This window comes from Gadus macrocephalus, chromosome 14 (assembly GCF_031168955.1).
Source record: "Gadus macrocephalus chromosome 14, ASM3116895v1".
NCBI classification, from domain to species: Eukaryota; Metazoa; Chordata; class Actinopteri; order Gadiformes; family Gadidae; genus Gadus; species Gadus macrocephalus.
Window position 1 is genome coordinate 5,835,757 of NC_082395.1, and position 16,323 is coordinate 5,852,079.

General features: G+C 43.9%; 1 protein-coding gene across 1 annotated transcript in view; it reads left to right on the forward strand.

Annotated features, from left to right (window-relative positions):
• The window catches only part of si:ch211-186j3.6 (neural-cadherin), a 244,038-nt gene extending 228,630 nt beyond the window's left edge, over nucleotides 1–15,408 (forward strand). The window contains exons 36-37 of the mRNA XM_060070949.1: nucleotides 7,872–8,026; nucleotides 10,687–15,408. Of these exons, the coding sequence (XP_059926932.1) occupies nucleotides 7,872–8,026; nucleotides 10,687–11,406 (875 nt within the window). The 3' untranslated portion in view covers nucleotides 11,407–15,408. The remainder of the gene's footprint in view (nucleotides 1–7,871; nucleotides 8,027–10,686) is intronic.
• Nucleotides 15,409–16,323: the final 915 nt, after the last annotated feature.

A 16,323-nucleotide genomic window follows, 5' to 3' on the forward strand; every position in this document is an offset into this window, starting at 1 on the left:
ACCATCTTCTCTCTCTCTCTCTCTCTCTCTCTTGCTCTCTCTCTCTTGCTCTCTCTCTCTCTCTCTCTCTCTCTCTCTCTCTCTCTCTCTCTCTCTCTCTCTCTCTCTCTCTCTCTCTCTTTCTCTCTCTCTCTCACTTTCTCTCCCCCTCAGCTTCGCTCTCTTTCTCTCAACCTCTCCCCTTTTCCCTCTCACCCACTCTTTATGTGTGTTTTATCTATCTCACCCTCTCTCTTTCTCTCACATTTGCCGATCAATCTCTACCTCACTTTTTCCTCTCTCTCTCTCTCTCTCTCTCTCTCTCTCTCTGCTATGTCTTCTCCTCCCTGGGCTTAATTCCCACGGAGACGGGTTTCATCCATCTATGTTTGTGTAGACCTTATGTTGTAGACCTCATGCTCACTGGTGTTTTACCAAAAACCAACAGGAATTGAGATCAATGCATCCGGGACATAGATCGTTATTTCAGTCAGTCTTGCGCACAACTGCCTCACTTTATCAATCTTCTCATCTCCGCTCCGAGACCTCACTAAGAGACGTGAACGTTTCAATGAACACCTCGGGACAAGTTGGAACTAACACAAGCTCCGTGCTACGTTTACCCCCCCCCCCCCCCCCCCCCCCCCCCCCCCCCCCCCCCCCGCTCTCGCTCTCGCTCTCACGCTCTCGCCTCGCTCTCTCGCTCTCGCTCTCTCTCTCTCTCTCGCCCCAATCAATCCTGTTATTTCTGCCTGATCAATAATGTTTTTCTCCCTGATTTCTCACGTTAGGAAGGGACAACCACTGCTAACAGATTCACAAAAACCCAAAACAAACGTGGACAGGACATGGCCTGTCACATTTGGGTACTCTTGAGAATGTAAATTGAATTCCTCAGGAGATTAAATGGGCTGTTTTTAATTGATGTGTGGGCAGTGTATTTCCACAGCAAAAGAGATCATGCCACTTATGGAGGTAAAAAAAAAAAGACGTGTTTTGAGTTGGAGAGTGGCCAGCTTGTTGTTTCATACATAGATGGCAGTGTAATTGCCACCTACCTGCCCACTTGCATTAATGCACATGTGGTGGTAATAGGCTTATGATTTAATATCCTGCCTTTCAAGCTAAAATTTGCAGTTTGTATTTTCAACCAGACATATATTTGAAATTATTAGCCATTGAAAGGGCTTAACATATACAAAATAAGTTCCAAATGTCAAACTTGTGTGTCAAACTTTCAGTCGATCAAATGACAGACATTTTCTGAACTTATGTCTTAACTTGTTCATAGAGCAGAATCAAGCAGTCCCTCAAAATGATATAGTGGCATTTTTTATTCATCTTAAATGAACAAAGTTAACAGAAATAAGGGCATGAATGAATAAATAAATAAAACAGCCACTATAACTTATTTTGGTTGGTATTAAATACGTTTTAGTTGTGAATATACTCTGCTTTTATATTATCGCAAAGTTTAAATGTCATACTGTAGGGATATGCTAATCTATTTACACTATATAAAGAAAAAACATTCTAAAGCAAATATAAATATTCCCATAATCTCTTGAGTGTTTACCTCATAAAAATTCAGTTAGACTTTTCAGCAGTAATTGAGCAACATAAAGTTTTAAAGAGAATCCCATTTTGAAAAGGTCAATGCTTTGTATTAAACGTCTCTGAGCGACTATTTGATCTAAATCATGGTTTCACCCTTCATAGTTTTCTTAACCTCCTCAAGATTTCACTTCCCTGTTCCCAATTAAAAATAAATGTCTCATAACAGCAACTACAAATTGAATTGCAACGTTAACTCCTGAGCCCTCATGTGGGGTGGGTTAGGAACCTATATAGGTTTTCCACCATAAAACACCATCAAATTTCCCAGGAAAAATGTAGTCTCAACTCCAACTTCCTTGTGGGGTATGTAATCATTTCGAAGAGGAGAGTAACTAGAAAAAAACCTGCATTTATTCGCATTTTGAACCACATTTCCAATCGCGGTTTATTACTTTGGTAAGTCTGCTCTTTATGTCATACATTTCGGCAACTGTTTTGAACCATGTAGTAGTGTAGGGCTCCATCTGATGATCTCACTTGTGCCTCCTCCACGGGTCAATAAGTTATAAACTCACTGCAGAATCTGGGAAATAATATTACAAAGATAAATATTTCAGAGAGCAGAGAGGGTAAGGATACAAGAGAGCTGAAAGAATAAGTAGAGAGAGAAGGATAGAGAGAGCCGTATTGAACAAAGGCATTGTCAAAGGAAGAAAGAATGGACCTTGGAGGCAGCGCGAACTAATAAACACATAATCTCTCCTCCAACTCCTTCAATCTCTCCCTCCAGCCTTCACATCCCATGCTGTCTCCCAGAAAAGGCATTAGATATCTTATCATCGGCCCTATCGTCACCTCACCTCATGACCTCCACCATCTACACAAAAACACTCACCTAAACACACACACACACACTCACACACACAAGCTGTCGAGTAGAATATACACCAAAATGTAAGGTGACATGCCATCTACCGTCCGCCAAGAAAGTCAGCCATTGTCAGCCACATCACCGCTCTTGTATCACATGCTGGGATAGACAAGTATTGTATATAGTACAACGTATTGTCTCAAGCTTGAGTTCTTTTTTTGTTTTAACATTTTGTGAGTATGTTAGATTATTACTCGACGAATCCGGAGGCCAGCCGATCCTGGCAAAACACAAACACACGCACACAGGCACAATGAATCCCCCGATAGCCCTCTATTGAACTCCTTATAACACACCATCAGTAGCTTCTCCACTGGCTTCCCCCCCTCGCAGCCCACCTCTTTATTTAGAGGTCTGACAACAGGTTACAGGGAAGCAGACGAGACCTTCTCAGAAACAATTCATCTGGGCCAGCGGTCCATTAACGGCCGGACAAAGACCTTTCAGAACAGCTTCATCACGGCCACCACTCTATTACCCGCGTTGGGCCCTGCTCGGAAGCCCCCTCCTGGCCGTGCAGCAGGAGCAGGGCACTTTAGGTTCTTAGAAGGCCTTCAATCAATTCTATTTTGCTCGTTCATCAGAATGCATCATGGGATGCTGATTTGCTGGCACTTGTATTCTCATAAGAGGAACCCAATGTTCTTTACCTCCACTATGAAGGGTGGATTCCAGCCCGGAGATTTATTTTCTGTGTATTGTGAACAATGATGTCCTATTCCGCCAGCAATTCCTTACATTTTTCATACTTTTTTGCAAGTGCAAGTTGGCTGGGCTGCAGTATACTGTGGGTCAGGAAAGTGTCAGGTACGTGTGTGAAAGACAGGAGTTTAACGATATGAGCACAATGTGAATTTATAGTAAGCTAGGCTAATGGAAACAATGTCTTCCCATAATGACAATTAACTTCAAGATAACGATGACTATACTGTACATTGACCAAAATCCTTGATACCAAGATAATAACTAACATTCCGATTGTTCTACGCTGCCAAAGCGGAGATCACTGGGATGAGACGTTGCGATGTACAAGCCCGATACGCTGTTTGACACATTGCACACACTTGAACGATTGCAGAATGAGAGCCAATAATTGGACACAAATATTAATAAGTCATCAGAGCTACGTAGATGTCAAAACAAAGCTACAAGCTTTGTCTGTAACAAAGTAAATATTATAGATCATAGTGGTTTGGATATCAAGTGATGATAAGCGGGAGTATTTATAGGCTACATCTAGAACGTTCGTATTTAAGCGGGAATCATTTTAATTTGCTCTCCATGCCACCAATCTAACCAACCAATCGCGTGTAGCATGCTTTAAAGGCACCCAGTGCAACTTTCGAGGCTTAAAAATAAACATTCAATTTCTAGTCTTTTTTACACGTAGTAAGTTTCAATAACTCCATACCATTACATACCGACATTTAAGCAGCAAAGATGAGTCGTCGTTGTGTGGTGAGAACTGATACAAAATCGATAACAACAACAATGCCGCCATTTTCTTTATTTTTTGTAACCTACAATAAATAAAGCAGGCTTCCAGTCAATGGAAAAAATGGCTTCTCCCCACCGGCGATTGTTGTTGTTTACGATTTTCTATCAGTTCTCACCACACAACAACGTCTCATCTTTGCTCCTTGAATGTCGATATGTAATGGTATGGAGTTATTGAAACTTACTACATGTAAAAAAGACTAGAAATTGAATGTTTATTTTTCATTGAATGTTTACATAAAGTTGCACTGGGTGCCTTTAAACAAAACCAAAAAAGTTTTTGAAATCGTCACATAAACAAACTAATCGACAAGACGAGGGATAAATGACAAGGGATATATCTAGTCTAGATAGATAGAAAGCCTAGTCAAGTCTTTATTAATACCAAACGACACAAATCGTCGGGAATCCATTTTAGGTGGTTCGGCCCACACAGGACAGTAGCCTACAAGACCACACAGAACAAGTCTGACTGGACATACACACAATACATCACATTAAAACTAGACACGCGTTGATAGATAGATAAACAGAAAAGCCTAGATAGATCGATATGTTCCATTATTTGCCTTGCGGAGCCAACCAGTCCTGTGCACGTATGCAAATTAGCCATGTGTGCGAATGTCTATTTGTTTTGAATGCGACGAATGAGTGCAGATCATGATTTGCAGATCCAGATCAGTGAAACATATTTTAACTGCTACAGCACGCAGGGTTTTTTGTTCTCGGTTGTAATTAGCCTACATTTTACAATTTTTTTTGTATTGGGGGGAATCACTGTCCTACTTGTTGTCGAAGCACTTTATCGAACAAGCAAAACCGTCTCGGCAATATGGCCAAGGTGTATGGCCAAGGTGTATGGGAGAGTTCACTATTTGATATGGCTGTCTGTAGGGCCTACTAAACGCATACGGCTCTTTTAAATGCGTCTGCATAATTTAATTGTATGTCATGAGCGACTTGAGCGACCAAAGCGAACAGAAAAATTTGCAGCGAAACTTTGTGAGCGACCAAAGCGTCTTTGACGCTTTGGTCGCTCCTGGTGTGGACGTACAGTTAGAACCACAACACACAATGTACTTATCTCAAATAGGCGAGAAGGTTTTCAAAGTCCCAAAACAACATGAAAATACCCTTGTTTGTATCAGTAGGACGTGTATAGAAAATAGTGCTTACCATTTGTTATATCCTCAATTTGCCAGTGAAGCATAGGTGCGCATTCCTTGAGCCTCAAATGATCCGTCGGCAGCAGCGAAGTGAAAGGTAAAAGGACTGCATTTATATAGTGCTTTTTAGACATTATTGACCACGTTCTCCCATGCATACGCTGACGGTGTTGGCAGGCATGCAGTGCGACAGCCAGCTCGTTCGTAAGCAGTTAGGGTTTGCGTTCTTGCTCAGGGACCTCTCAACACAGGGACACCTCCACGCAGCCAAGAGCCCGGGGATCGAACCACCAACCACCAACCTTCCGATCGCCAGACAACCCGCTACGCCTCCTGGGCCGCGGCCGCCCTCATCACACCCTTCTTGTGTTAATTGCATTTTATTAATTGCATTCTATGTAAAGACAAAAGTTGTTTTCCCCCCTCGCTTCGATTCCACCACCTGCGCAAATAAAAAAGCCCATTCGGAATCAATGCCTTGATTAAGAGCAGGGGCGGAGGAAGTGGTATATTCTGGAAGGCGTGGAGCTCCCCGGTGGCCAATACCCCGGGAATGAGAAAATATAGGCCGGTCAATTCAGAGGGGTTAACTAATGGAGGAAGCCGGGAACTGGGTAGATGAAGTCGGCGAGGTGTTGGGGGGGGGGGGGGGGGGGGGTTGTTGACAGGGGATTTGTCAGACAACTCTAAAAAGGTCAAGGCATTGGTGTGGACAGGAAAACATGCAGATTGGCACCTCGAGTAGAACTCTGTTTTCACGATGGCGTGCTGAAAATATGTCCTTCAAAAAGGAAATGTTGTTGCTGCTCCTCCATTGTTTAGACGAAGAAAAGAAATGGTATATCTTACCACCTTCTCCCTCCTCTTACACCGTCTCTCCTCTGTCAACCGCGTCCATTTTCCTCGACATCTTTTTCTCTCGGCATATGTTCCAATTCCTTTCATCACATTGATTTTGTGATTTTCTTCTCCCATAATTTTCTCTCCACTGTCCTTCACCTGCTACACGCTGCGCGGATTCATTCATACATGAATTCATCCAACTCACTGTTCAGTAATTTCGTTGCTGTTTGGTTACCGTGGTGATTTAGATTGAGTTTTACTTCTTTCTATTAGCACCTTCTTCTCCTGAAACGCTAATGTAGCTCTGTAGGTTGGGAATCTGGTCGCTGAATGTTGCATTGGATTTCACATAAAGCTCTCGGAGAATATAGAGGTGATGATAGATTATGTGTCCACGCTGCTTCGACTGCCCTGGTGATTCTACCGCTTCAGTTCAGGGTTTCATAAATCCATTAACTCATCCATTCTTCTCTTTCGGCTTTAGCAGCTGTTCATCCCCGTTTTGTGCTAAAATAACACGTTCATAAATTTTCATTTATGAAAATTTTATTCATTCATTAGTTATTTAGTTATTCATTCATCCATGAAGTCATCCATGTATCTGTTTCCACAATTTTTGCATCTTTTTTGGTCAAATATCAACAATCATAATTACTATTCCACTGGTGACATTCATTGAATCAATGATTAATCTATCCCTTCATGCATCATTGGATGTATTTGTTTCCATTATTACACAATCAACTTCATATATATATATTTTTGTATATGAGCAGTGGAATGGGACATTCCAATCCAATCGTTGGATTGTTCATCTGGTAATTCGCTGTTTGGCTGTGTTATGAGCGGTGGTATAATATATGTGAAATATCCATCCATCCATCGACTTTCTAAGGTCATGAAAAACATTTATATAGGTGCAAACCTCAAATGCGGATAGCAGGCGCCTACGTAGGAGAATAAATGCAGAAATATTCATAGAAAGACTTGCTAAAGATTTTGAACATCAACCACACACATATGTGCGATGTGTGTGTGTATATAAAGTATGTATATATATATATATGTGTATATAAAGTATATATGTATGTCAACATCATACATATATACACATCATACGTTAAAATATGATTGTATCAGGAGCAGCGGCTGCATATAGCCTCCCTGCTCTAACAAGCCGAGCCATCCGATCCATAAGGGTAATGGATTCTGAGGCACAACCTTCGCCTGTGGATTACAATTCCATTTCATCCCCACATTCTCCATATTGATTAACAGGGCCGGCTTCATTAAACGTCATATCTTTCTTCAAGGCCATGGGTTAATTGAATCGTAATTACCGGCGAGCTCTTTTTGAATTCTAATGCCGCGGACTCTGACTATACGTGATTGGACGTTTCTTGTTTTATCAACTGCTGTAGCCCCCATCACCCCCCCGTCGTCTTGTTCCGTGTTTGCATTTATTTCTAAACATGTTCAAACCTGCGTCTCAGACTCTCACAAGCTCCTGTTCCCTCTGAGTCTCTCTATCCCTCTCCTCATGTCTGTTTCTCCCGCTCTTCCTGCTTTCAATGTCCCTCACTTTCTCTCTAGCGCTTTGCCTGACTATTTCACAGTCTCTCTCTCTCTCTCTCTCTCTCTCTCTCTCTCTCTCTCTCTCGCTCTCTCTTTCTCTCTCTCTCTCTCTCTCTCTCTCTCTCTCTCTCTCTCTCTCTCTCTCTCTCTCTCTCTCTCTCTCTCTCTCTCTCTCTCTCTCTCTCTCTTACTGTAAATGTTACTCACTCATATTTATCCCTCACTCTTTATCTCTCACTCTCTGTGTCTCTCTCTCCGTCTCTCTCTGTCTCTCTCTGACTCTGACTCTCCCTCTCCCTCTCCCCCTCTCCCTCCCTGTCCAGTGCTGCTGCTGGGTATCTTCCTGTACACGCGCTGGCGGAGCTACAAGGGTCTGAAGGAGGGCGTGTACCACGTCTCGGCCCACCACGACGGCTGGGAGGACATCCGCGAGAACGTCCTCAACTACGATGAGGAGGGAGGGGGGGAGGAGGACCAGGTACACACACATACAGTTCATGGTAACACTATGGTACATACACCATAGTAGCAACATACATATACAGTTCATAGTTTCACTATGGTATATACACCATAGTAGCAACATGCATACATGTAAACAGTTCATAGTAACACTATGGTACATACACCATAGTAGCAACATACATACATGTATACAGTTCATAGTAACACAAAGGTACATACACCATAGTATCAACATACATACATCTATGCATATATGCATACTTACAGCAAGTATGCATGTGCTGTACACTACATACAGCACATGCAGACTTTATATGCATTTCTGCACACACTGAAGACATAAATGTGCATACACTCATACATACTGTACAAACACACACACACACACACACACACACACACACACACACACACACACACACACACACACACACACACACACACACACACACACACACACACACACACACACACACACCGATGCCTACCTAGACAAAGCCATTTAATTATAAGTGTATTCAACTAAAAAGGACATATATTGATACCTCTGATAATGGTTTACCTAAGTAGAAGTATTTGATCCCACCTTAATATTATTTCATGTCATGAGATTATCTTTGGTATTTGGATAACTTTTCACCTTGTTGATTAAAACATCCCAATCTTTCCCCAACCGTTAATACGTCAGCATTTAAACATTTGCATGTAGGATGGAAAAGCCTCTTCTCTGGGTAATTCTGTCATGTGTACATGGAGCCTTTTCCCATTTTATTTCATAAAGATTTGTTAAGAAAGAATATTCAAATAATAAAATACTGTGTGCCCTCCTTAATTTCAAACATTGAATCACCTCTGGTAGAAAATACTAGGACAGTGTTTCCAACGTACACATTTAAGTTTGACTGTCAGTGAATAAATGGCATCCCAATTTAAATAGCGTTTTTGAAAATGCAGTAATTGATATCATTAGCTTGCTTAGTTTTCCTTTCTCTGCCAAAACGAATGCATTGCTTTCATCCCATAATTAAAACCCATTAAAACATGTGTAGCATGTGTTTGCGCTCGCGTGTGATGCTCTGGTGCACAACGTGTACGGTTTGATTGGTGCACGTTTATTTTAATTAGACCCGCGCATTCTATTCATCCATCCTACCAGATACTCCTCAGCTCTAGAGAGGACCTGGAACAAAACACACACACACACACACACACACACACACACACACACACACACACACACACACACACACACACACACACACACACACACACACATGTCCAGACAAACACACATGCTCACACAACCACACAACCACACAGACACACACATACGCAGGCTCACACATACGCATGCTGACGCAAGCAAACGTGCTCACGCAACCACACAAACACACGCACTAACGCATGCTCACACAAACACACACGTCCACACAAAGACTCATGCTCACACAACCACACACACACACACACATCCGCATGCTCACACACACACACACACACACACACACATGCTTATACAAACACACACACACGGATGCTCACACAAACACACACACCCATGCCATCAAACACACTTAGACACACACACATACATCTGCCACGCTCATGTCCCATGTACTGCCACACAAACACACATACTCAGCTCACACAACCCCACATACCCACACAGACCCGCACACAGACACACACACGAGAACACACAGGACGCACAAACGCACACACATACAGACACACATTAAAACCACTGGTCCTTGCTACATTACCAAATTCTGAGAGCCTGTTGCTGGGGCCGCATTGGATTCTCAAGGGCCTTATCATCCCGTTTCCTACAGGATGAAAACAAACCCACGCAGAGCTCTGCAGAGCAGTTTTTACCCGTCACATCATCACCCTCCCAGAGCAACTCTGGTCTGCTTTCCGTCCCCGATTGATCTTCCTTCATTCTCTGGTTCAATGGAGGCCAATTTTCCTTCCTTCAAATCTCCTTCCCCCTCCCTCTCTTTCACCCAACACAGGGAGGGGATCAGTGCTGACTGAGTTTGATCAGTGCTACAGTAATTGTCTGTGACATATTAACAAATAACGATAACCAGTTGGATAAAGGAGGAAGAATAACTAAATGTGATGCTCTTGTGCCCTCAGCGATGGCTCTGAGAAGAGAGAGAATAGAGAAAGAGATAAATTGAAGGAGAGAGGGAGAGAGAACCGCTAAATTCGATATGAGGGAGGAAGTAATAATTAGCCAGGTGAAATCATACCCATGGAAATGACTATGTATTTTGAATTAAGCAGGCACAAGTACTTACTTGAGCTCAAACACACACACACACACAGACACACACTCATCTACACACACTTCAGCACTGATTAATATATCGGTTGGTTTATTCAGACAAATGGAGACATTGGAGTGCAAAGTTTAAAAAAGGGTTGAACTTTGAAAGGAAGTCGAGTGGTCAGGCTTGGGTCCCCTCTTCTCTGTCAGTTCCCCTCTTTCCTTTAGCTCATTTCCCCCTTTGTCTCATTGTATTTGGCTGGTCTACTGGGCTCTTATGCTAATCCAGCTAATGGTCTCTCCTCTCCTAGATTGTGTGTGTAATGCTAACGGTGTCCCTGTGTGTATCTTTGTGTGCGTGTGTGCGTGTGTGTGTGCGTGTGTGCATGCATAAACAGAATGCCTACGACATGGCGGAGCTGCAGAAATCCCTCCAGCCCAGCCCGGCCCAGTCGGTCCAGTACTGCCGCATGCGGGCCCTGCACCACCCGGTCCTCCCGCTCTCCCAAACCCAGCACCACCACCAGTACCACCACCAGTACCACCACCTCCTGCACCACCAGGCCCAGCCCGCCCCGTCCCAAGCCCAGTCGCAGGACCCCCTGAGCCGGACCAACAGCTCCAGCACGCTGCCCCCCTCCGTGGCCTCCTCCTCCTCCTGCTCCAACAAACAGGGCTCCGCCTCCTGCTCCGCCGTCACCACGTCCACGGTGTCGGCCCCGCCCGTCCGCAGGGACGTGGCCCCCACGAGACTCCCGGCGCAGGGCCAGGCGCGGCCCCTGGCCCTGGCGCGCCGCTCCCTGTCCTTCTCCAGCCAGGACCTGGCCCGCTACCTGTGCGAGATCATCCGCGACGCGGACCAGCACCCGGACGCGGGGCCCTTCGACTCCCTCCAGGTGTTCTCCACCGAGGGGGGCGGCTCCCCCGCCGGCTCCCTCAGCTCCTTCGGCTCGGCGGGGCTGGAGGGGGGCGCGGGAGGAGGCGCGGACGGGGCGGCGGCCGGAGGAGCCGGAGGAGGAGGAGGAGAGGCCAAGAGAGAGGAGACGCTCGGGGACTGGGGGCCCTGCTTCGAGAAGCTGCGGGCCCTGTATGAGCAGCCCGAGACCAGCGACCTCTGAAGCGCGCTCTCCGTCCGTCCGTCCCCCGCCCGCAACACCCCCCCCCCGCCCGCCAGCCGACCTGCCCATACCCTGCCCCGCCCCGCCACCAGCCCCACGCCTCTCTTATGAAGGGATACGCACACAAACCAAAACGGGCATGAAGAGACGAAGGAGAGAGAGAAAGATCGGAACATGAGTCGGAGAACCCCTGTGTGCAGGGAACAGACTTCACCGAACCCAATCAAAACTATTCCCAGTGGAAGGGGGCTCGCTGGAAGCCGGGATCGGGCTACGCCCTGGAGAGAACCTGTACAGCGTTGTAACGGTGAGGGCTCGTTACCTCGGACGGCGACTTGTTCTTCAGTGTTGCGATGAATCTGAATTTACGGAACGATTCGCCCTGTCAGTCAGCCTCAGACGGACAGATGAAACGCGGCCCTGCTTCCCCGCAGCAGCCGCGGGCCCTTCGGGGGCCCGAGCCTGACATGCTCTGCTCTCCCTCCGTCGTGCCATGACATTGTCACAGGAACAGACATTATCAGACCTGTCAGTCAGATCGCCCGCGGCCTGGGTTGCCTGGCTTGTCGGGGATGTCTGCCGTGATGGAATTTAAATCGCTGCACAATCTCAGCTGCAGTTATTTTTAAAAACCACCTGGAAATTTTGACACCATTTTTTCCAATGTTGTAAAAGTCGCACGGAATCGTTGTCAGTGGAATGCCCCGGAATTAAAAATAAGGGATATTTGAGATTTTTTTTTGCGAGGGAATTTTTTTTAAGATCAAAAGCGCCGGATGGAATTCATAAGCTGAAAGATATCATTCGATAGGGATGCCCAAATATCAATAGACCTATTGGTATCAACATCAATACTCTACCTGTGTACTCATACACATATGATGCAATACACACACACACCCAAAACAGACAAAAACACAATGGAGAAATATATGGGAGAAACCTTAATATTAACTAATGAGACTAATGGGTTGAATACAAGTTGATAAGAACAAAAACACATTAGAAGTTTAGTCAAAAAGCAACTCACACACATCCATGAAGAAGGGTTTGGTAGCAATACAATTACAAACATAGACACACCAACAACTATATCGATGTTCTAAAAGGGGAAATATGACAAGATTTGTCTTCCTTAGCTTCCTTAAAATGTGCCGTTACCCCGGAGGAGACAAAGGATTTAAATAATTGTTGTTGTGTTATTTAAGCTTAATGGAGGTTTTGTCAAAAGTATATCTGGTTCAAACACAGAACAAACATTTATATATATATAATAACATATAAAAAAATATGTGTTTTATAAATATATTTTTTAACCATATACAATGAACATTCTTCTTTCTAACCCATGAATCTCATTATTCAAATGCTATTACGCTAGTATCCCAAAAAAACGGAAAAACAAACTAGTATTGGTGCATCCCTAGCATTGGACAAGTGGCGAAACACAACCAACAAGACAACCTAAACATAATGGAACGCCAAATCCCAAATTCAGAAAACCATTTCGTAATCTCACTAGAATTGATGGTCCTGGCTGTCAAGTACACCTGTTACCATTCATAGCAATCAACAGAATCCCTACCCACCTGGCTCCAAATGCACTAGCTAGACCGGGCTAACGCATTAGCATCTGTTGTACATAATCAGAATCAGACGCGCTGACTTACAAAAACATTTCACCAAGAAGGTGGCCAGGAGATGTATTAGAATGAAGTGGCAGAGCGGGGGTTGATGTTGGTGATAAGAGGGTGCAGACCGGTGAAAATATTTTCAGACACATTTCACACTGCCTGGTGGATTTTGGATGTGCAGCTTCAGTCGTGCTGTTTCGCTGTATACAGCTTGTTTTTAATGTGCTGTAATGGGGCGAGGAGGAGGGTAGAGGGTGGGCATTTCGTTTTTCTGCCTTGTATTTATTTATCATTATTATTTAAATGGGTTTAAAACCGCGTGTTGGGTATCTGGGTGTTTTTTTTAACGTCTCTGCAGGCTCCAACCTCCCTTGCCTCTTGCCTTGCTGGGCAGGCATCACTGTTGTTGGAGTCCCCGTCCCCCCCCTCCCCCCCTTCCTCATTTTATCTTCCACCACCCGTCCTCCTCCTCCTTCCCCCTCCACCAACACCTCATGAAGAAGGAGACACACGGGACTTTAAAACACAGCTTTGTTAAAGAAAAAAGAGAAGAGAACTAAAAAGAAAGGAATTTAGGGGAGATTTGTGGACAGCAGGTAAAAAACAGAAGAGTCAATACTTACCTCTGCTGCTGTGTTCCCCGAGCTGGAACTCCTAGGGCATAACAAGCAACTAGGAGAAACGTGGCAAGTGTATGCGATTGGAATGCGGCTGCTACAAGTGTATTCAAGGTGACTTTACTCTGTGAGTAGGGCGAGGGTAGGACGTTATAATGAAGACAGCATAGCTGTATTTATACTAAAGCGGTAAGACATTTGTAGCATTCAATTCCCACACACACACACGCAAACACACAAATCTTTATTCATTTTTCACTACATTGTGTCTGTACTGAAACAGTACAATAATAGTGGGTGGAAAGCAAATAAAGTCTGTAATTTTGTTTTGTTCTGATGAGGGGTCATACGGATGTCTTATGCTTCATTCTTCTCATTCTCATTGGCCGGTCTGGGTTACAATTATCAGCTTGTTCAGTGACCTAGGCCCACACCTACGTGGACAATGAGAGGGGAAAAAATGTGATGGCAAAAATGAACTTTCAAAAATGTGAAACTACTCTCCTTGGCTCCTCACACAGATGCTGAGAGAAAGAACGATAATTACAGAGCAGACAGCGAATCAGAGAGGAAAAGGGTGGGCGGATGAAATGAGGGTGAGAAGGAGAGCATAGTATGAGTATCCAATCAACACTGTCAAGATTGACATGGCTGACTTGAGTACGTAGCTTAAGCCTTTAAAAGAGCATAGCCGCGAAGTTGAAGTTCTAACGAAACAACAGGTTTGTTATAAGTGTTGGGCTTCAATCGACCAGAGAAAGAACGGCATTAAGGGCAGCTTTCTGTTGAGGTGAGCGAGTCGGACACGAAAACGGGATTCAAACCTGATCCCCCGTCGCTCAGTCACATGCGTCTAAAGAGATGTAACCTGGGCCTTTTTTTAATGGGTGTTTTTACTGTCACGGCTCTACGTGGTGATGAGTCATAGTCACTCATTACGGCCGTCTTTTCCCTCCTGCTCAGCGAGCGCTGCTGGCAGAGGAGTTCTAAAGAGGGTCAGAGTCGCTGAGTGAGTTGCTGAGTGAAGACACATCAGGCCGCTAATCCTAATAGGAGCCGATGGCATGCTGTCACGCTGTGGCGACAAAGGGATTGTGAGAGAGACAGAGGAGTCCATTTGTGACTTGTGGCTTTCACTTTCTCTGTTCTTTTTATTTCTTTTGGAGCCGGGGGCCAATTGGTGGCTTCGTAAAATGAATCCTCCAAGAGAGTGATTTGTCAATGGGGTAAAGTTTCATTGTACTGATTAAAAAAAGTGCCAGACACAGACACACTTATTTGAGGATTGACAATGGGCAAAGACAGACGTAAACACTGGGAATGTAAACCGAGATGTGCAGATGGTGTCAAATAAGCCACCGCCATCAGAATACACGGGCGAGTTGATGGGAATTTCTTACTGCGCCTCGCAGGAGAGGAAGGGAGAGTTGTTTATTTTATTGCGATCATTTGTACCATACAATGGCTTCTTAAGTGTTGTGTTTTGGATGCTGACATTGTGTGCGAAAAATGTCCTATTTTTTTTTACCTTATGTGTAAATATGAAGTTGGATTCAAAAAGAAAAAAAGATTTTTATCATGAAAAGCACTATATGGGTCACGATTCAAAAGAGAAATGTTATAAATATGAACATATCTTTTTTAATCATTATCTCGATTATGAGCTTTTAACGGTTATGTAGTTGTTTTGTATTTGCTTCAATATTTTTTTCTCAATAAATTCATCTATTTGCACCAGTGATTGTGCTAAACCCTGAATGTTTTTCTTTTTGGGAGGAAAGTCTGGAGGGAAGGTTGAAGGATTAGCATAATCAGGCTTAATAAGTGCTAGCTGCTTCGGCGGGTTGTTAAATATGTATTTGGCCTAATCGGTCATAAACTCCATTGTTTAATAGGTAGGAGGCTGACCCCCTTGTCAAAGAGTTGTTGAGCAAAGTCAAAGAAACACACAACTGCAACACACAGAAACACACAATTATTTTTGGTCACCTGACCTTTAGGTAGATTTAACAAACAAGAAGATTACATTTCCTGCCCTTTGAGGGTGTTTTACTTTGACAAATGTCAAGTGCGGTTTGAGAAAGTCGATGCAGAGTGGCTATGAAGTACTGAGTTTGAGTTAAATTGTAAATGGTGTTATCAGGGTTCCAAGGTTAATTATAGGTTCAGGTTACTTTTATAGAAAATATAGGTTTCGGTTGGAGGAAATCACTATTTTAAGGATTTCTTATTTAGCAAAAAACACTTTCTTCCAAAACGACCTACAGCAAGTGCATTCCGCAAAGAAGCTGCTAAGCAGCAAATTTTAGTAGGCCCTACATGCAATTTATCGAATAAGCAAATATATATATGATATTTGATAGGTAAGTGTTGGCCAAGGTATCAGGTTTTCTGGCTTTTAGAAAAATACATGCTTGACCTGAAGCCTGCCTCTCAACAAGACCGATTGGGTTTTGGACTAAAACTTGATTAGATAGTGGCAAGAAAACGTGCCACTATATGGTAGGCCTACGAGTAGAACAGAGCAAGGAGTCCCTTAGGGTCGTGTGCTACAGGTGTTATATGGTATGGATATGAAAGGACAGAGATTACAACAAAAGTGATAAATGATCACTTAAAAAATACTTTAATTGAACACATGATGTAAATACAACTGGTACAAATGC